The sequence below is a fragment of the Chiroxiphia lanceolata genome, chromosome 20 (genome assembly GCF_009829145.1).
Source record: "Chiroxiphia lanceolata isolate bChiLan1 chromosome 20, bChiLan1.pri, whole genome shotgun sequence".
NCBI lineage: Eukaryota > Metazoa > Chordata > Aves > Passeriformes > Pipridae > Chiroxiphia > Chiroxiphia lanceolata.
Genome location: NC_045656.1, coordinates 3,188,932 through 3,209,849, shown reverse-complemented (window position 1 = coordinate 3,209,849; position 20,918 = coordinate 3,188,932). Strand labels below are relative to the sequence as shown.

The window sequence follows — 20,918 nt, the reverse complement described above, 5'->3', positions numbered from 1 at the left end:
TTCCAGCCTCACCCCCACATGAGCACACAGTGGAATTTGCTCCCAAAGAACCCAACTCCAGGGAAGCTGGAGGAGTCACAGGATGTGTAGGGGACAAAGCTGGCATTCTTCAGCAATTTTAAATTTAGCACCAACACTCACAGGAACATCCAGCCAAAACAAAGAGCACAACACGCTGCTGCCCACAAAGGGAGTCAGCTCTGCAGCAACAAACCAGACCCCATTCCCAAATTCCAGCTCCTTTCAGGCATTAATCCCTCTTGCACAATAAACTGGCACAGCCTTAATGCTCAGGTTGGTTTATTTTCTCAGAACAAAAATATCAAACGTAAGTTTTTAAAGAACAGCCTGTGCAAATACAAAACTTCACGGCATCCTCCTCCCACTTACTGATTCCCTAAAAGCAGCCTGGAACCTGCAGGAGGTAGGATGTCAGGGAAGAGTTTTCTTCAAGCAGAGAGAAGGAACACTGTCCTCTCTCTGACAGCAGGACTTAATTCTTCTGGAAAATGTCTCAAAACATGGCAAACAAACCCAACTTCAGGAAAATCAGTTTGTGTACAAAAATCAGAACTTTCACTTCATCTCTCAAAGCAGACAGTGCTCCTGCTCCTTTTCCCAAAACATGTGATGCTGGAATCTCCACGTGCCCCCAGGTGGGTCTCCCTCCTGTCCAAGGGCTGGGCAGCTGGAAAGGTCCTAGGATGACAAAACATCACAGTCAGGGTCTCCCAGACATCACCTGCACAGTTTAACCCATTTCAGAATTAAATGGTCCGTGGTTACCAGCACAGCTCCACTGGCCCTGAAAGAAACACCTGGAATTCTCTGGATTAACACAGGTGAAACAGGCACAGGGAAATCCCCATAAAATCCATTCAACTTCCTCGTGGAGGACTTGGATAAAACTGAGTATTAAGTGACAAGAGCTCAAAAGTGGCCAGCCCAGCTCAGGGAAGCCCCAGAGAACTCTTCAGGTCACCCCCTTTCCTGCACAGGGGCATCCATGCTTCCCATCACTTGTGCTTTTCCACTTCTGTTCTGGGAAACCAAAGTCTGGATGCTCACTCTTTGCCTTTGGAGACAGTCCTGTGTCTCCCAGAAGATTCATTGTTCTCTTCATCCCATTTTCCTATTGTTTCTCCCCATGTTTCCCTGCTCCCAGCTCCTTCCTGGTGCAGGACAGGAGCACTGGGAGGCCTCGGATGGATCACAGAGCATCCCCAGTGCTTTGGGTGTTGTTACCTGCCCTCAACCCATTGCTCCCACTTACAGTTGGGTCCTCACCAGTCCTGGAGTCCTGGCACACGTGGAGAAATGGTAGATTCCATATCCAGCTAAGCCCCTTTCTCTCATCTCAGCCCCCACCCCATCCCTCCCTCCTTTTCCAGAAGGAAACCAGCGCCTTGGTGCAGCATCAGCTTTCTCTGGATAAGAACCAGGCGTGTTTCTACCCTGTGATTCCTCCTTCCCCAGCTCCGAATTTCAAAGGGGAACCTCTTGGGTCACTGATCAGGACTTGGCTCTCCTGCCTCACCTTCTAATGGCTCCACTGACCTCGCTGCCAAAAACTCATCTGCTCCTTCAAAGCCTCTCCCAGCCACACCTTCCCTCTGCTCCTGCAGAGCCAGGACCTTCCCCTCCCTGGCCCTCAGACCCAGCACCTTCCCCTGTGCCTGGTGTCACATCCTGCTGCTTGTGGTGTTGCTGCCAGTGGCACCTCTGAGGTACCAATGAAGAAATAATGATACAGGGGGTACTTCCCTGATTTATCAGTAAAAATGGTACCAAATCACTGAGGAAACATCAGCCTTGTCCCTCTGTCATCCATAGGATAAACAGCAAAGACTTAATAGATAAAAATCAGGAAAATCCTTGGAAACCTTTCCCCAGGATAACCCCTTCTGTGTATCCTGCAGCAGCTCTGAGGGTCAAAGGATCCCATCCAAGAGGTGCCCGACTCAGCTCAGGAATATCAGGAGCCCAAACCCATTTTTATACTTTTCCAGCACCCTGGCTCAGCCAGCCCAGCTGCACTGGCCATGCCTGCACATGGAAATCAAATTACTGGTAGCAAAATAAGGAAGCTTGTCCCTTAGAGGATATCAACTTACAGGCTGCTAACCAGGAGGCAAAAAAAGCAGGAATTGTGAGGGAAACAGTCACTTTACAGAGTGAAGGATGGAAGAAGAAGACGAAGCATCACATGATGCTCAGAATCCACACCTCGTTCATTGTACATCCTTGAAAGGCACCACAGGATCACTGGATAATTAGGACTGTGAGGAACATCAGGAGTCTCCAGCCCAGCCTCCTGCTCACCCCAGTGACTCATCTCCCTCTGCTGACCCCAAGAGGAGCCGGGATTGTCGGGATTGTCAGTCCCTGTGCTCGGAGCCACACGGAACCCGTGACTCAAGGGCCACCCTGCCAGAAAACTGAGCCTGAATCAGCACAATGTGCCTCTCTCAAGGGCTGTCCCCAATTTAAAGTTTGGGATAATAAAAGCACAAAAGAGTAGAGGAACTTTCAAGGCTGCCAGAAACACAGGAGTGAAGACTTCCAGCCTTGCACAAACTGGGATTTGGGGCAGAGTCACCATCCTGGTTCACCCACACTCACCAAGAGCCTCATTTCACAGGCTCCTTTTACTGCCAAACCTTCCAAAACTAGGGGTACATGATGTTCCTGACATACAAGATACCCAGAGCCAGTTCAGGTTGGCAGCACTTTCCAGTGTCTCCTCTGAGTAGGAGAAGGGGGAAAAGCAGTTTCTAAAGAAGGAAAACGACTGGAGGACACTTCAGCTGATCTCTTCTCTTTGAAAATGAATCAGAGAGAGAAATGCTTAAATCATTTCTCCAGTTCACAGCATGAAGTTCTATCAGCCAGGACAAGGAAAGAAAGGCTTGAAGTGTGGGGGGAAAAAAAAAATCCTTACCCTTGATGTGCTACAGTGTTCTGTGTGTTGTCAGACTAAAGCATCCTTGCTCCTGCTAAAATGCAACTGACTTCCACTCTGCTCCTTGTCAGTCTGATCCCATCCTCACACAGCACTTCCTTCATGTGTTCCCAACAGGAATACTTCAAAGCTGATCCCTGTATGTTCCCACTGGCTGTTGGCTGTGGTTTGGGGTGTCTAACTGGGTACAAACCTACAGCTACTGATGCTTCGTGTGCACCAGGAAAATAAAGGATCAAACCAAGAGGGTTTCGTGGCTGCTATTTGAAGTAATAAAGTCTTTACATGCAGCTAATTAAAAAAAATATTCAAACTGAAACCCTAAAGCCATTTCAGGGAGTGTTTGATCAGCTCATCTCTTTCATTTCCACCTAATGGCTCCACAATCAGAGGAGAAGTGGAGGGGAACCACAGGGCCCTGCAGACACGGGAGCTGGAAGGGGTTCAAAGCCTCTGCTGCTCCTGCACGGAGGGGAACAGCCCAATCCAGGCAGGACCCTGCTCCAAGATTGTCTCCTTCACTTAACAGCAGGTTGGCAGCAACTCAGCGAGGCACAGGCTGCCTTTGAAGTTCACACACAGGCCTGTTGGTCCCAGCTATTTTAATTCCTCCTTTGCAATGACAAGGCCAACCATCCATTCACAGTGAGCAACATGCCAGGTCACAGGTCATTTATATCCACAGTCACCTTTACTCTGCATTAAAGCCATAATTAACAGTTAAACATTAACTGAGGCTTTACAACTTGGTCTAAGTTGCTTTTTTTGCACAGAAAACTGTCGGTGCATCTTTCCCAGCTCCCCCTTCTCCTGCCTCCATTCTCTAGCAGGGCTGCAGGGAAGCACTAAACACAGCAGATAAAGTTTTTATCAAAGCAGGAGGAAATTGCAAAGTTGGAGCTGGGCAATTAAACCATCTCTCCTGCCAGTTCAGCCCTCACTACACCCATACCTTGAGGCAGCAGCTGCCAGCAGCACTGCACTGGGATAACCCCTCAGTGAGAAGAGTGTTCCTCAAGGGAAGTATCCAAGAAATCAGGTTGGTGGGAGCAGCCTGGAAGGCTTTTATATCCCAGAAAAGTGATCTCAAAGGATATTCAGAGAAATGCAGCCTCCTCATGTCTCTTAGGGGAGACAGAGCACCTTCTCTTCATTGCTTGTGTTGGATCTAAATGGGATTTGCAATGGGCATGGAGAAGAAAGGAAGTTTTGGCTCAGTAGCCAGAAGGATCCAGCACATCCAACACCACAGCTCCACATGAGCCTGCTGGGAACAGCAACCATCTGAAAAGGGCTCTTCACCTCAGACCCTGACCAGCCCCACAGGCAATGCCACTCTGGAATGACAGCCTGGAGAAAAACCACCACAGCCAGGAGGGAAACAATCTCATGGAGCCCACAAGAGGTTAGTGACAGGCTGCAGAGTGCCAAGAAGAAAGCCCAGAAGCACCAGGGTGCTCTCAGCAGCTGATAACTCCATGTCTGGGCAATCCACCCTGACACAGCACAGCAACAGCTATTTCCAACTCCAGGCTGTCCTGCTCTGTCTGGACATGAGGCATTGCCATCCCTTGGGGCTTTCTCTGAGCATGCCATGAGAGAATTCCCTAATTAGGGACCACTTATGTGCTCTCTGAGGAAGTGGCTCTGCAGTCAGCCCTGCCCTCCCCTGTCCCCAAGTGCTGTTTGGGGATGTCCAGCTGTGAGTGCTTCAAGTGCCCACTCCAATGCCGAGGTGGCTGTGGGTGTTCCTGCAGAGTACACAGCACCCAGACACTCATCCAGACATCCAAAGGCTGGCACAGGCTCCAACTGCCCCATCTAAGGCACCCAAATTCACAGGGGAAGGTGGAAGGAGCAGATGTGCTGCTCCTCGTGTCTAGAGCCAAGCTACATGAACTCCCACTGCCCTCTTAAATGCTTTTTTCTCAGCATTTTTTTTCCCCCAGTCAATTTGTCATGATGCTCAGCTCTGCAAAGGATCCACAGCAAGTTCCAAGTGCTGCCTGTATGCCAGACAGACAGCTCAGTGGCAGCAGGAATTCTCCAGAGATCTCTAACAAGTCTCGACTCCAAAGGCCCTGAATGCTGATGACATGCACTGCCATCCTGAACCTGAGGTGATGGAAGGAGGAGCTGTCAAGTCTGCTCAGATCTGGGATAGGACAAGGATTCCTAATGCAAAAGGGAAGAACAGAAGGCAGAGCTCATTCCTAAGCACTTCTGAAAAAAAAAAAAACCAACAAACCACCAAAAACCAAATCCCTTCAAACAGCACCCAGATAAAGCAGCAGAACCACTTCTTCAGAGAGCAAGAGGTCTCACAAGAGGGACAATTATGAGAAGGTGAAAGAAGGGATGAACTCTTCAACACACACTTCTGACTCAGAAGGGACTTCACCCATCAAGTCAGGGCTGACACTGATCCTTAGAGCAGCTCCCAGTCCTTGAAGAGCTCAGATAACTCCCAGGTCAATAATGCCCAGCATTCTATGGAATCAACAGCCCTGACAGAGCAGGGTGGGCAGTGCAGGAGGCACATCAAGGGCATGTCTGTCCTTACTGGAAATAACTCTCCAGCTCTGCAAAGCAGCTCTCAGCAGTGCCAAGGCACTCCCTGCATCTGAAGCAAGAAGTCTTTCCAAAAGCACGTTCCCCAAATCCAAAGCCCTTGTTGGGATCTCCTGGTGCTGACAGACACAAACAGGGCCTGTTTTGCAAAGTGCTGCTGCCCCGGTGTCACACACAGCCCTCAGTGCCCAGGGGCTGTTCCAGCAGGGATGCAGCTCCCAATCCATCAGCTGATGGAAAGGACACCCCAACACAGAGCAGCTGAGGGAGCTGGGGGGGCTCAGCCTGGAGAAAAGGAGGCTCAGGGGGGACCTTCTGGCTCTGCAACCCCCTGACAGGAGGGGGGAGCTGGGGGGGGTCGGGCTCTGCTCCCAGAGAACAAGGGACAGGAGGAGAGGGAACGGCCTCAAGCTGTGCCAGAGGAGGGTCAGGTTGGATACTGGGGAAAGTTTCTTCATGGAATGGCTTGTCCAGCCCTGGCACAGCTGCCCAGGGCAGGGGTGGAGTCCCAGTTCCTGGAGGGGTTTAACAGACATGTGGATGTGGCACTTGGGGACAAGGGGCAGTGGTGGCCTTGGCAGTGCTGGGGGAAGGGTTGGGCTCGATGACCTTAGAGGGCTTTTCCAACATAAAAAATTCTGAGATTCACTGACTCCATGCACTGGGATGCAGTGCTTGCCAGCTGAGAAGCAGAGGAGTATTTCCCAAAACCACAATGAACACTTTTAGGGCCCTCAGCACTTATTTCATTTAACCTCAGCTGTCTCTGCATTTAAAGCTCTTCCCAAGTCTGTCACTGTTTCCCTGCTCACTGTGCTGGAGCACAGAGCTGGCAGGTTTAAGACTGACCAGCACCAGCACCCTCTTGTAACCAGGAGAGCATCTCCCCTGAAGTGTGTCAGGTCAGTAAAAGTTTCCATGAACATTTAAAATGCCTGGATTTAAAACTAAGAGAAATAGATAGGACAAAAACATCTCCTCTGCTAGTTCAGAGAGAACACCTGGAGATTCCAGAGCAGCAGGACTGGTGCCCAGCCAGGGCACCACTGAAGGGTTGGAGAAAGAAGGCTTTAAAAATTATAATTCAGAGAAAAAAATTAGGATAACTGTGTGTTTCCTTGCTGTTGGAAGTGAGGGCCAGTGACTAAATGCCCTGCAAAGCTAAAAGTTCACAAAGAAATTCCCATCTTACACATAACCCATTCCCTTTAAACTGCACCTGCATGATAAACCAGGAGTTATCATAGGAATGAGAAGAGCCCAGGACCTTCTTCACACTCTACTGGTTTGTAACAGCAGAATATTTTGTATTAGAGCTCCTGGCAAAGGCTCTGAGAAGTAAAACCCCACACAGGGGTATTCCCTGAGGACTCAGCCTGGTCTTCCCAGGGCCAGGTGGCCTCAGGCAGGAGCTGGGGGAAAACAAGACTCACAGAAAGTTGGGAAAGCCCTCTGAGAGCATCAAGTCCAACCATCAGTGCAGCACCACCTTGTTCACCACTAAACCATGTCCTAAGTGCCACATCCACATGTTTTCTGTACACTTCCAGGGATGGGGACTCCACCACTGCTCTGGGCAGTCTATTCCAATGCTTTACAACCCTTCCCATTGAGAAGCTTTCCCTGATATCCAACTTAAATCTACCCTGGTACAGCTTGAGGCCATTTCCTTTGGTCCTGTCCCTTGATCCCTGGGAGCAGAGCCCGACCCCAACCTGGCTCCACCCTCCTGTCAGAGATGCAGCCAGGAATCTGCTCCTGCCTCACCTGGGAGCTTTGTGTTTGAGCACAAAGGGGGAATCCCAGGCTTCAGGCACTTCTTAAGTCAGAGAGGACAGCCCAGGGCCCCAAGGACAGCCCAGGGCCCCTTGGATGAGGCTGGAGGATGGGCACTGTAGGACACTGAGATATTGCACAGATCTCCCTCTTTTCCCTTTCACATCCTATTTTGGCTTCTAAGCCCCAAGCCAGACCTCCCAGTCTGCAAAAACCTCCCCTAGTGCATCCAGGCCCATGTCCAGTACACCCACTGGGAAAGCATGTCAGGGCATCCCTAAAAGCAGGTCCTGCAGTCCTCTCTCCAGAGCTTCCAGAGCCCAAGATCCTACCACAGAGATATTACAGGTATTGCTGCAGGAAGGAACTGCAGAACAACTCTGACAAAAAAAAAAAAAAAAAGCAAGATGCTAGAAGAGGAGAGAGCTGGAGGGAAAACAAAAAACCCCAACCCAACCACCTCATTAAAAGCTTTTCTCCTTCCTCTGCTTAACAAGGAGAATGCCTAATTAAGTCCTCCTTCAAGCCTTCCCCCTCGCCCAGCCAGGCTCAGCAGAAAGCAGAGACTTAACAATTTCCTTTGCAGCACAGGACACCTCTGTGGGACAGGAATTTGCATATTCTAAAGGAGCAGTGAAATGCTGGTTCTGTGTTGCTCAGCAGTGGGGAGGGACAGGATCAGCAGGAGGCACATTTCAGATCCCAGGAACAACCAGAGCAGGAGGGGAAGGAGCAAGTTGCTGTTTACTCCAAGTCTGGAGCTTTCCCAAGGCAGGACTTTGTTTTATGCACAGACTCAGTTTATTTGCAAGTCTCTTTCAGCTTATTAGGTCAGTTTAACTGGCAACTGCTGCTGATTTTAAACCCAATTACAGTCACTTCTACCTGGTGACACAGCCCCAGTTCTGCAGCCAATTCTCACCCATTAATGCCTTCAGAATTGGTAGGACTTGCTATTCATGGCAATCACAAGTTTGACCTCAGAGTTACTGTTTCCTGCCATAATTTCAGCCCTGTTTGTTTGCACTGGAACATTTCCCTGTGTGCTCCCAACTCCTGGGACCACTTCTCCTGTGTACTGAGCTGAGGTGCACATTAGAGACAAGCTCTCAACTTTGTCTCACCTATCATGAAAAAAAAAAAAAAAAGCTCAAATGCTCATCTTTCTGGGACAAAAGTATCACCAAGGACCCTCTACTAGAACCCAGACATTCCTAAGGAATTTGTCCCCACTCCTCATGATTTAGATCTCTTACAATGAAGGACCACAGTAATACAATGATGACAAATTCCTTTTTTTTTTTTTTTTAATGTTGGGTCTTTCAAACAACAACCAAAAGCTCCCATAAGCCAGCAGGCCTCAGCCCACCATCCTGCAGCTTTGGGGACACCAAGGAGGACTTCCAGCTCTGCACATCCCAGGAAGCTGGGCTTGACACACCTGCACCACACAGAGGGGACAGAGGCAGGTAAATACCCCAAACCCAGAGAGGGACAAGCAGGAGACACAAGACATTTCCAAGGAGCTGCAGCAGGATGGATTTAAGAAGTGTTTGTGTCTCTATTTTTCCCTCTGAGTACTTCTGAATTCCCCCAGGAAGTACCACTAGCAGCCTTGCATTTCACCAAAGAAAAGATCTATTTTGACCAGAAACTGCATTAAAAAGGTGAGAACTGTGTTCTGAGCAAGATGTTGTTTGTAGCAATTTGAGGAACTGGGCTCTACAGTGAGAAGGACACAGAAATGATGGAATGCTTTGGCTTGGAAGGAACCTTAAAGATCATATTGTTCCATGGGCAGGGACACCTTCCACTAGCCCAGGTTGTTTCAAGCCCTGTCCAAGTTGGCCTTGGACACTTGCAGGGATGGGGCAGCCACAGCTTCTCTGGGCAACCTGTGCCAGGGCCTCACCACCCTCACAGGGAAGGATTTCTTCCTAATATTCGATGTAAATCTCCCCTCTTTCAGCTTAAAACCATTCTCCCTCGTCCTATCACTGCAAAATCCCTTGCAAAGACACCAGGCAGAAGGAGGATGCTCAGGTGTGCCCAGGTTTGGGTGCAGTTGTACAAAACATACAACACAGCCCTGGGTTATTCAGTGCAGAGGAATGAACCTTGTCCCTGCAGCAGAGCAGGACTCCCCAAAGGCACAGCACCCAGGAAGGAGCTCTGAGGCAGGGGAGGGATGCAGCAGTGTTCCAGGAGGGAGGAAAAGCCACAGCTACAGCTCCAAGACATTGGGGAGCTGGACCACGGGTCAGCTCAGTGCTCCACAAGCACCTGCCAGCTGGTATGCAGGAAAGTTTTCCACAACTGTTGTGATTCCACTGGATCATCAACCATGGCACTCTCAGGTCACCTCCTCACTCAGTGCCTAACACAGAAGGGATGGAGCCAGACTGCCCCAGTACAGCTTGTGCCCTAAACTGGTACAAGACTGTCAGAAAACACTAAAGAACATTCTGCCTCCAGCCTGACTAATTCCCAGTGCCTCTGACAGGGAGCAGGAGCTCCTGCTGGAACTGCTTTGCTCCTCTCTGAATGTGTAATGAGGTTTTAAAGCAGCAGCCCAACCTCCAGCTCAAAGGTCCTGCAGGAACCTCCTCCAGCAAAGGGACTTCTCTTGCCATGAATGAACAGTAGAATCTTGTTTAGGTTTTGGTGATTTATGTTTGTCTGGGAGACTTGGTCTATTTTTAATGCTGCAACTAAAATCAACTTCCAAGCTGTGTAAGGTGGGAGAACTCCACACACTGAGGTCAGTGGATAAACTCTGGCTGATGAGCCAATTTTTAAGCTCAGCTCAATTTTTAAGCTCAGCCCTATAGAAGTATCTCCTTTTCCCTTTCCCTTTGTACTTCTCAGTCTCCCCTAACCAAACCCACTGGTTTACTTCCACCAGCTCTGTGGAAATCAGCACCTTCACGAGCCACTTTTTGGGAAACAAGAGGCCACAGAACCTTCCCAGGGGAGGACCCGTGTGGTGGCCCAGATCACCACAATCCCTCAGGCTCCCACCACAAAGCAGGGCCAAGCTGATGCCCAGAGCCACACAAAAAGCTTCCCAGGTCAGGCACCATCAGGAATGAGACCCAAGGTCCTACAGGCTTCCAAACTGGACTTCAGCAAGTGGAGAAGCAGAGCCTCTTGCCAAGCCCAGAGCCACAGACCTCCTGCACAAGACCTCGTCACTCTTAAATCCCCTTTCAGAGCTCCTTTCTTGGGGCAGGTACCTGTGACAGGTGTCACCAGTGCCATCCCACAGCCAAAGCAGAAGGATTTGTGCTCTGAGGCCACACACTCAGCTTGGCCCAAGGCACAGGGGCAGCAGGAAGGGTAGAGGCTACACAAAGAGGCACATCCAGCCAGGAGAGGGTTGTGTTCTTTTAGGACCCAACCTCCTCCTCGAACACTGCCTTAACTCCCTCACAAGCACAGACAAAAGAGCCAACCTTAAAAAACATCATTGCACTGATGGAAACGCTGCCAATATTCATTTTCTGCAAGCAAGGAGGTGCTGCCTGTGCTTCAGGAGAGAGAGAAAACAGCAGCAAAGTGATGGCCCCGAGCTGGGGATGCTTCCTGACAGAAGGCTGCTGTCATTTTCCACAACTCCTTCCCTTGGGTTTACCCCAAAGCAAGAGACCAGCAAAGATTTCCACCCCCCCCCTTCTACCCCCCTGAAGGTTTTGACAAAAAAAGGAAAAAAAAAAAAAAGAATGATCAAAGAGCCTTTGTGCATTTATAAACCCGTCAATTTTGCTGGAAGATTTAAGGCTTTAAAGAGTCCAAAACAGCCATTTGAAATTTTCTCTCCAAACAGGTTTTTTAATATTTAAAAAAAACTCCAAAAAACAAAACAAAAAAACCCCCAGAAATAAAATATTTAGATTTTTCTGAAGTGAGGCATTCCAAGAGCTCCAGACAGGAGAGCTGGAGGGGAGGAGGAAATCCAATTCTTAAGTTTGACAGGAACAAATTTTTTTTGTTTTGTTTCTTTTAACTGGCAGAGAAACAAGACTACAGAGCTATTCCTCCCCCTGGCTCTGAGCAGGAATAGCTGGGATAAGCAGCACAGGAAACAACAAACCAAACTTACTCAACTCCTGGCAGTTCCAGGTCCCTGTCCCAGGAAAAATTCCCCAAGCTGATGATACAGCAACATTCCACCATCCCGCCCTTCCCCTTCACCTTCCACTTTGCCTCCAAAACCCTCCCACGCAGAAGAGAAGCAGGTTCCCCACCTGAGAACACAGCACAGAGGTTTGGGGAGAGCTCAGCCTTTTTTCACAGCCTGGTTACCTTGATTCCTGCTCAGCCACAAGAGCTGTCAAACATTCTGCAGCACATGCCCTTCTCCGTTTCCACGTACTCCTCGTAGCACCTGCAGGGCAGAGACAGGATGGCATCAGGGGCTGGGGACTGCCAGGGCCACAACCCAAAAACAGAGCTTATTTTTTCTATAGAATATTACTTTTCTACATAAATAAATTAGCCTGATGTAACAGTGTGTTTGCAGCACAGACACAGCTCATCCAAGTCCTTCTCTCTGCCACGTCAGGGAAGAAGAGCTGGAAATGTTGTGCCTCCTCCACAGATCTTGGGTATCTGCTTTACTGGACCAAGCTAACTGAGGTAGAGGTGTAGCTTTCTAATCCAACTTAAATCATTTATTTGCCTTTTGGGAGCCAGATGATTTCTACACCAGTTTTGGAAGTGTGGGACAGTGCAGAGGAACCCCACCTGTGTGCTGTGGGATAGTTCTGTGTCTCCCTGCAGGAGCTCCTTCAGCACCCAGGAGATATTGCCTGAGTGCCCTACACCAGGATATCCACCACGGACACAGGATGGGCAGGAGACAGCAGGGATTTGTGTCAGGACTAAGTGGATGACAAGGCAGATGTTCCCTCACTTCAAAAAAGCAGAAGCTTCCCAGCCTGCTCCATCTGAATCCCTGCTTATCCAGGCACAGCATCCTCTGCTCCCTGTGCTCTCACCTCACTGGTGAGGAATCCCTGAGCCACAGGGTGACTCAGTTTGGGAGCTGTCCCAGGGAGCAGTGGCTGCCCACGGGGTCAGTTTTCCTGCATCTGCTGCCATATAAGGCCAAAAGCAAAGGTTTTTGTGCAACACGGCAGAACCAGCCCCAGGGTGGCTCCAGCTCTCCCAGCCCTGCCCTCAGCACCTCTGGGCCCAGAGCCCTCAGAAGGTTTGGTGAAGTGAAATCCCAGCACAGCAAATCTCTCCTGGTAAGGCTCAGACAGATGTGGCTGAGCAGATCATGGATGCCCATCTGTGGATGGCACATTCCCACACCAACCACAGCAGGAAATCCAAGAGCCCCTTGTTTGGAGGGGCAGATTCATGCCAGACATTGGAACGGCCCCATTTCATCCCGGATTTGATGCAACACAAACCTTCCACAATAGAATTCCCAAATCCAGCAGCAGAATTTGCACCAAGACCACCACAGCTGGTACCAGGCACACATTCCACATGCCCCTCACCCTGGATTCTGCCTTTTCTCCAGTGAAGTGAATTTTGCCAAGAACTTGGTTCAGCTGGTAAACAGATGCTTTCCAAAGCTTTGTTTCAGACAGCAAAAGGGAGCTGCTGATTAACATGACATTCCTCTTACCAGAAGATAAATGTACCCAGTAAGGAAGTGAAAAGCCTCTAAAACCAGGATTTTGATCCATACTCCAATTTCTGAAGCATTTGCCAGATCACATTGCAAGTTTTCTCAGGCAAAGGCAACATTCCAGATGGAGCTTGAGGTAAGGCCTCATTAACAACACCCAATTAACACTGGCTTCATCTATTTCTTACTAATTCCACTCTTTGCCAGTGGTAAAAGATCCCACCTGCAGAGATGCCTCCAGCTCTGGGGTCCTGAGCACAGGAAGGACTTGAACCTGCTGGAGCAATTCCAGAGGAGGCCACAGAGATACTCCAAGAGCTGAAGCCCCTCTGCTTGGAGCCAGGTTGGGAGAGCTGGGGGGGTTCACCTGGAGAAGAGAAGGCTCCAGGGAGACCTGAGAGCCCCTTGCAGGGCCTAAAGGGGCTCCAGGAGAGCTGGAGAGGGACTGGGGACAAGGGATGGAGGGACAGGACAAGGGGGAATGGCTTCCCACTGCCAGAGGGCAGGGTTGGATGGGATGTTGGGAAGGAATTCTTGGCTGGGAGGGTGGGGAGGCCCTGGCACAGTTGGGCAGAGAAGCTGTGGCTGCCCCATCCCTGGAAGTGTCCCAGGCCAGGTTGGACAAGGTTTGGAGCAACCTGGGCTAGTGGAAGGTGTCCCTGCCCATGACAGAGGGTAGGACTGGATGGGCTTTAAGGTCCCACCCAACCCAAACCATTCTATGGTTAAAACCAAAAAATACACCAATTTTACCAGGCACTGAAGCAGGAACTGCAGGACAACAGTGGTTTAATGCACACTCAGCTCTGATACACCTTTGGCTGTAGGTGCTGCTCCCTCCAGAGCTGGAGCAGACAGAGGCACAAATGCCTTGTTGCTTCCTGGCAGCACCACCTCAACACTGTCAGCAAGATTCCTCTGTTACCTGCCAACATATTTCAAACAAACCTAAGGGAACACAAGAGGCTTCTAGAATGAGGCCTTCCAGCCTTGAACACGACCCAACCTGCAAGAGCAGCCAGATCTAGTGCAGAACTCCCTGCCCTCACCTCACAGTCTGGGAGCTCCACGCTCAGAGGGAGATCTGGATGAATACAAGGGATTTATTTCAGATTTCCACACCAACAGCTAATCCTGCCTTCGAGCTCTTTGTGCTTCAGAAGTAACAGAACAAGTTTGAAGACCTGGTGTCATCACAGACTGTCAAAGATGATGTGGATACACAGGACACTGATGTGACAGAACAGCTCTGCACCAGAACATTCCCTGGAGAAGGCACTCAGCCCTCCAGACTGGCTTTTCCAGCAGCACCAGCCACTCTTTTAGATGTTCTTGCTGCCTACAAACCTTTCTGCAAGTGCCTGGCAGCGACACACAAAAGGGGGTTCGTATTCCAGGGTTGCTTTGTGAGCTCTGGAGCTGGGCATGGCATCACTCCTGCCCCTGTGAACAGTGCCAGGACAGCACATACTTTTGGGAACTAGCTGGTGCTTCTGACAGTTTCAAAGGAAGAGCAGAATGAGGGCAGAGACAAGCATTACTCATGTTTTGGTGGGGCTGGGCCATGACTAAAGCTGGCAGGGTTGTCCTGTACTCAGCCTGAGGGTGAAGGCAGAGTTTGCCTTCAGGGCTGCTCACTTATTACCACTAAACCAGCAAGAAATTCACTTTTAACAAACAGTAGTGTTTGTAGCATTGTGCACTGAAGCACTTGCAGTGCAGAAAAGCTGCTGTGATTAACCAACATGTTTTAAAGGGAATCAAAATCATACTTATTAATCCAGGACATGATCAGCTGGAGGTCCAGCCAACTGAATTTCACAGAGTCACAGAATATTCTGAACTGGAAGGGACCCACAAGGATCTTCAAGTCCAACTCTTCACTGACTGGCCCCTCCAGACACTGAACCCACAACCTTGGCATTATTAGCACCAAGCTCTAACCAGCTGAGCTAAATTCACCGGGTTTGAGGCATTTTGGCAGCCCCCACATCCCTGTCCTCATCCTGACCTGCTCCCATCCCACCACAGCAACTGTATGGAAAGGGTGGGTGCTCCCAGCTCCTCACCTGCAGCTGCTGTGCCTCAAAAATGTTTCAAGCAGTTTTCCCCACCTGCCTTTTCCCAAGTCACTCACTAACCCAACAGTTTGGTGTTTGGGTTTGGTTTTTTTTTTTTGAACAGTTTAAAAGTTTTGGAATGGGTGTTCCAGCCTGTCTAAGCCTTCCAGGGATGGAAAAGAGGGCTCTCACCTTGCCCACTTCTTCAGCTCGTTGTTGATATCACGGTTGAAGGGCTGGATTTGCTGGGCTCTGGTCAGGAAATCCCGGGATTTGCTGTATTCCTTCATGCAGAGACAAGCCTGGGAAGAAGATGGGTGCATTGCAAGATAAATACAGACTCACTGCCCTTCTTCAGGACTCAACAACAAACGTTCCTGAGACAGAGCCAGGTAGCTCAGGAATCCCCCAGGAGAAGCTCCAGGTGACAGATTCCCAGAGGGAAGGGGCAGGTGCAGCCAAACCACCTCGACTGCAGCAGAATTCAGGGGTTCCCTCCACAGCCAGGTCGGGGTGTTCTGGGATGATAAAACCAGAAGGATTTCTTTGTGCCCACCTGGCCACACCTGAACAGGGCTTTGACATTTCCCTGGTCCATCTCCAAGGCTTTCTTCCCGTATTTCAAAGCTCGCTCAGGACATTCCAGTTTCAGGTAAGTGAGGGAGAGGTTCAGGAGCAGAGGCACCTTGGAAGTGTTGATCTGGCTCCGCTCGGCCTCGCTGGAACAGCTGCGATCCAGGATGGAGAGGGCCTGAGCAGAGAGGGGGGGAAAAAACAACCAGTGCACAACAAATCCCTGCTGGAAAGTGAGGAATCCACCTCATCCAACAGCTACACCCACGTTTCTGCTCACCTCAGTCAGCTAAAAGTAATAACAATCAGAACTGTAAATAGCACGTGGCATTCTCAGCTCAGCCACGTGGCCACGGGTTTAGGAGCTGATCAAGGAACTTGAAAGCAGCAGAATGAAAAGAAAATTACATCCAGGACTCAGATTTTAAGGACAAACAGGGAAGAGAAATGTTACAGGGAGAAAGGCAAGTTAAATTAATTTTGTTTCAAAAACAGCAAGGAAAAGCAACTCTGAATTTTTACCAGCTCTGAAACTGTGGCAGATTCATTCCAGTTTGGGAATAACTGAGCATTTCCATGCCTGGAGAGGGAGCTGGGGGGGGCTCAGCCTGGAGAAAAGGAGGCTCAGGGGGGACTTTCTCACTCTCTCCAACTCTCTGACAGGAGAGTGGAACTGGGGGGGTTGGGCTCTGCTCCCAGGGAACAAGGGGCAGAACAAGAGGAAACGGCCTCAAGTTGCAGGAGGTAACTGCAGGAGAGGTTTAGGTTGGATTTTAGGGAGAATTTCTTCATGGAAAGGGTTGTCCAGCCCTGGCACAGCTGTCCAGGGCAGTGGTGGAATCCCCATCCCTGGAGAGATTTAACAGATGTGTGGATGTGGCACTTGGGGACATGGGTCAGTGGTGGCCTTGGCAGTGCTGTGGGATGGTTGGAAGTGATAATCTCAAAGGGCTTTCCCAACCCCAAGGATTCTGTGACTCTATTCCCTCATTCACCACAGCTGCCCCCACGAAACCAGGTGTCCAAGCCCTGTTCTTCGATACCAAACTATGCCTGGAAGAGACAATCAAGTTATTTGCTCTCTAACCTGTACCTGCTGTGGTGAGCTAACAACAATCCCTGCTTCCACAGCTTTTCCCAAAGCACATCCCACCTTTTCCTGGCTCCATACCCTTTTGTATCTGTGCTTGGCAACCCCAAAGTTCTGCTTATGGAAGAAGTAGTTGCCAAACTCTTTCTCTGTGGCTGCCACTTTCAACACCTTTTCTAGAGGAAACGTGTCCTGCTGCACCTGGGGAAAGAAATACCTGAATTTCAGCTCAAAGAAAAGGAAACAAGCACAGAGCCCAGACAAGACAGCCCTGCACAGCCCCCTCTTATTCACAGAGCAGCAGCCAGGCCCTTGCCAAGGCCAGACCATCACCATGTGGCATCTCCCCAGTCAGGCTGAAACTTTTTGTGCTGGTAATTCCTGATGAAGAGGTCAGGAAGCTCCCCAGGCCCACAGTAGGGCTGAAAAAAGCAGGAATGTGTCCTTAAATCCTGCCCAACTCCCTCAGCACACAGCTGAGTTAACACAAATGCTGTCACTGGCACAAAGCTGCTTGAAAGGCTCTGTTGCTCCAATTGCTCTCAGGGCAACTCTGGGACAATCTGACACCCCCAAGAGACACCAACCAGCAAAAAAAAAGAGCCCCAAGAATCATAAAAAAAGATAAAAATGGAGGGACAGGTTTTGTCCTGGGTCTGCAAGTTGGAACCAGCACACAGAGAGAGGTCAGTCAGCCAGAAAGGGTGGGCAAGGAGGGAGTGCTACAAGTGTGGTTTCCTCACAGGGCTGTGGGGAAAAAAATCAGCCTGTGCTGGGGGCAGGAGAGAGGCAGGAGAGGCTCCCCCACCAGCCTCTGCCCCCACTCACTGACCCACAACCACAGCCCAAAGCCCTTGACATGAAAAGGGGAATTAACAATAACACTGTAACTCACCAGGGAGGAAAGAACAGGGAAGGAGCACTTGGGAGAGCAGCCAAGAGGCTGGGACAAAAGGGTGGGGGCTGGAGGGGGCACTGGGACTGAGCAGGATTGTTACAGACAGCTCCTTCCTGCTCCTTAGAGGAATTCCTGGAAGCTGGTGCCCTCTAGTTGTAAACATGAGGTTTCTGGTAAAGCTAAAAATAACCAGGAGCAGTTCCACGGACTCCTTCCAGCCCAGAGGAGTAAACAAAGGCAGCACCCGCACCGGGAGGGACACGAAGGGCAGGGACTCTGGATGTTTTTTCCACTCCCCTCCAACATAACCACGAGCCACGAAAACCACAGGGCAGGACAAGGACAGCGACCGTGTGTCACTCCCAAACCTTACTAAGGAGACTCACGTCGCTCAGCTCGAAGAACACGTCACACTCCTCGGAGTCGATGAAGTCCAGCAGCTCCACGTGGAAGAGCACGGTGGTGTCCGGGGGGATGTGGGGGGGGCAGCCCCGCGGGCCGTACGCGTACTCGGGGCTGAACCAGAACTGCGCCGCCTCGCCCCGGGCCATGGACATCAGCCCCAGCTCCAGCCCCCACAGCGTGATGTCTGCCACAACCAGGGGTGCCAGGGGTGAGGCTCACGGCCACCAACCCCCCCCTCACACGCCGAGCAGTGAGTTTTCCCAAAGCCCGAAGGAAAGAACTCCTTGGGAGCTCCTGCGTCAGCGGCTCCGCGGCGGATTATCGGGCTGAGGGGCCGAGCACAAGGTATCACAGATCCAGAGTGGTCTGGGTGGGATGGGACCTTAGAGATCATCCAGCCCAACCCCTGCCATGAGCAGGGACAGCTCCTACTAGGCCAGGGTGCTCCAAGCCCCATCCAGCCTGGAAAAGAACAGCATCTCCTCTCTGGTGATTTCAAACAGGAGGGAAACACCTCCCTGCCCCTCCTGGGTGCACATTCCCTCTCCCATCAGAACCAGGGGGATTTTGGGCTCCACTAACAACTTTTTAAGGTTTCAAACGACCTAGAGACACCAAACAGCATTTGAATTGAAATGCCTCAATACAACCCCGAGCCCCAAAATGCCTCAATGCAACCCCGAGCCCCAAAATGCCTCAATGCAACCCCGAGCCCCAAAATGCCTCAATGCAACCCCGAGCCCCAAAATGCCTCAATGCAACCCCGAGCCCCAAAATGCCTCAATGCAACCCCGAGCCCCAGGACCAACTTCGTGGCTCAAACCTACCTCTTCCAAGTTTCATCAGCTTTGGATACTTGCCGTGCCCATAGGAACAGAAGGGGTTATTCCAGTTTCCCAGGTACCCAGAGTACTTCACTGTGCAAAGGGAGGAGTGGGGAGAAGAGAAAAGCAAGAGTTTGGTTTCACATCCAGTGACAGCAACATCAGGAGCGCACTCAGGGTTGGATTTGCAACACCCTTTTTTCCTCCTTCTCTTTTTTCCTTCTGGTGTGGAACAGCAGAGGCAGCACAAACCCTTGTGTTCTACACCAAAAACCTGGTGTCACCCAAGCAGCCCAGTGGTGCTGTGTGTTTTAACAACATCCCCAGACAAAGCAGCTGCTTCACACTCCTGAGCTAATTAAGAGATGTGATTTGTGTGCTTTTAAGAATTGGAAACTTTAGCTGAGCAAATTAAAACGCCCCAGTTATCTGCAGAAATACTTAACAAAGCATTCCCTAACCAAAGCTGGAGACCTGGAGAGAGGAACAAAGGGGAAAACATACCCTCCAAGCTGTGAATCTGTGACTCCAGTTCTCCTCAGTTAGAAAATACACTGTAATGGGTGTTCCCTGATCCAGCACCAGCCCTGAAACCACTTCAGGAACCAATTCCAGCTTCAAAATTCTCTGTGAGCACAGGTGGGCCCAGGAAATCCTGCTTTCCTCAAGGTCAAGATGCCCTTTCCTTTAATCTGTCAGCCACAAGAAGTTACACAGGGTATCCCAAGTGCTAAAACACTGATAAGGAGAGCAGACAGTCTCCAAAACAGAAAGACACAGCACTTTGAAGTGCCTGTTCTGGTCTTTGCCTGCCACCAGCACCTCAACATTACAGGCTTGGGGCTCTTCCACAACAGGCTCTGCCCTCTTTGTCTCCCCCAGCACCTTCCTCCAGCCCTGCCACCCCGACCAAACCTGGCACTGAGGCACAGGGCACAGGATGGGCACCATACCCTCACTCCAACTCATGCTGCCAAAGAGTTTAAGCTTTTAGTCCTGGTGAACGCAGACTAAACTTTTTAAGTGCTATTTAAAAGCTGCTTAGAGGCCTGATGTACCCATGAATTCGGGCACCACGTTGCTGCTGAGCATCCCAATTAACCCCCCGGGGTGGCCAGGCTGAGCTCAGGCAGGACCCAGCACCAGGAGGGGCTCACAGAGCCCCGGGGGGCTGCGGGAATCATGGAACGGCTCGGGCTGGAAGGGACATCAAAGACCACGGAGAATGAGATCATCCCACCACTGCCATGGGCACGGACACCTCCCACGAGCCCAGGGTGCCCTAAGCCCCGTCCAGCCTGTCCCTTGGACACTGCCAGGAGTGGAGCAGCCACAGCTTCTCTGCGCACCCTGTGACCCTCTCGCGGCCCACGGGAGGCTCCGGCTCCCCAGGCCCGGCTGTACCTGCCACGGAGGCGGACGGCGGCACGAGCTGCCCGGTACCGGGGCGCAGCTGCTCCTTGCGCACCCCCCCATTGCCGGTCAGGTCCTGCAGGGGCTGGGGGGGAGCCGGGGCTGCTGCCGGTCCCGGGTCCCGGTCCCGGTCCCGGTCCCCCCTCGGCCGCCACCTCCCCCCGGGCCCGGCTCCCGCCTCGCCCGCCATCATGGCCACAGCCACGCCCCCGTGCGCTCCGCCAATCACCGCCCGCCAAGGACGGCGTCACTGACCAATCGCGCTCCGAGCAGCGGCCCCGGCCCGGCGCTCCCGCTTTAGAGACACGCGAGCAGGGACACGCCCCTGGACGGGGCTGGGTCAATGGGAGACGGAACGTCACGTGGCGCCGCGGTGCACGCTGGGAGGTGTAGTTCAATGCCGCCATTGCCGCCATTTCCTTGGAACAAAAAACCCCTCCGAAGAACAACAAAAAAGACAGAAAAAAACAACTAACCCCCCCAAAAAACCAAGGAAAAATAAAAAAAAAAAAAGGAAAAAGATCCAAAACTCCAAAAAACCCAAAACCCAAAAAAACAAGAAGAAAAAAGAAAGGAAAACCCCCAAAACGCAAAAAACCAAGCAGAAAAAAGAAAGAAACCCTCAACCCCCCAAAAATCAACAAGAAAAAAGACAAAACCAAACCCAAAAAAAAACCAACAAGAAAGAAAAAAACCCCTAAA

The 20,918-nt window shown here is 50.9% G+C and overlaps 1 protein-coding gene across 1 annotated transcript; it reads right to left on the bottom strand.

The window, feature by feature from the left end:
• Nucleotides 1-283: 283 nt before the first annotated feature.
• FKBP6 (FKBP prolyl isomerase 6) lies at nucleotides 284-20,406 on the bottom strand. Its single transcript, XM_032707858.1, has 8 exons — nucleotides 20,208-20,406; nucleotides 18,807-18,896; nucleotides 17,961-18,163; nucleotides 16,758-16,877; nucleotides 15,570-15,764; nucleotides 15,206-15,315; nucleotides 11,615-11,696; nucleotides 284-699 (listed from the first exon to the last, which is right to left on the bottom strand). Exons 1-7 carry the CDS (start codon nucleotides 20,404-20,406, stop codon nucleotides 11,627-11,629), a joined length of 987 nt encoding a protein of 328 aa, XP_032563749.1. The 3' UTR covers nucleotides 284-699; nucleotides 11,615-11,626.
• Between the last annotated feature and the right edge of the window lie 512 nt (nucleotides 20,407-20,918).

What these genes read in the sequence shown, in the direction of transcription:
- FKBP6 (XM_032707858.1), bottom strand. Translation starts at nt 20,406, where the DNA reads ATGGCGGGCGAGGCGGGAGCCGGGCCCGGGGGGAGGTGGCGGCCGAGG. An exon ending in GCTGATGAAACTTGGAAGAG is followed by an intron (nt 18,164 to 18,806) that starts GTAGGTTTGAGC and finishes TGGTTGTGGCAG; the next exon opens with ACATCACGCTGTGGGGGCTG. An exon ending in CCAAGCACAGATACAAAAGG is followed by an intron (nt 15,765 to 16,757) that starts GTATGGAGCCAG and finishes CTCTCTGCTCAG; the next exon opens with GCCCTCTCCATCCTGGATCG.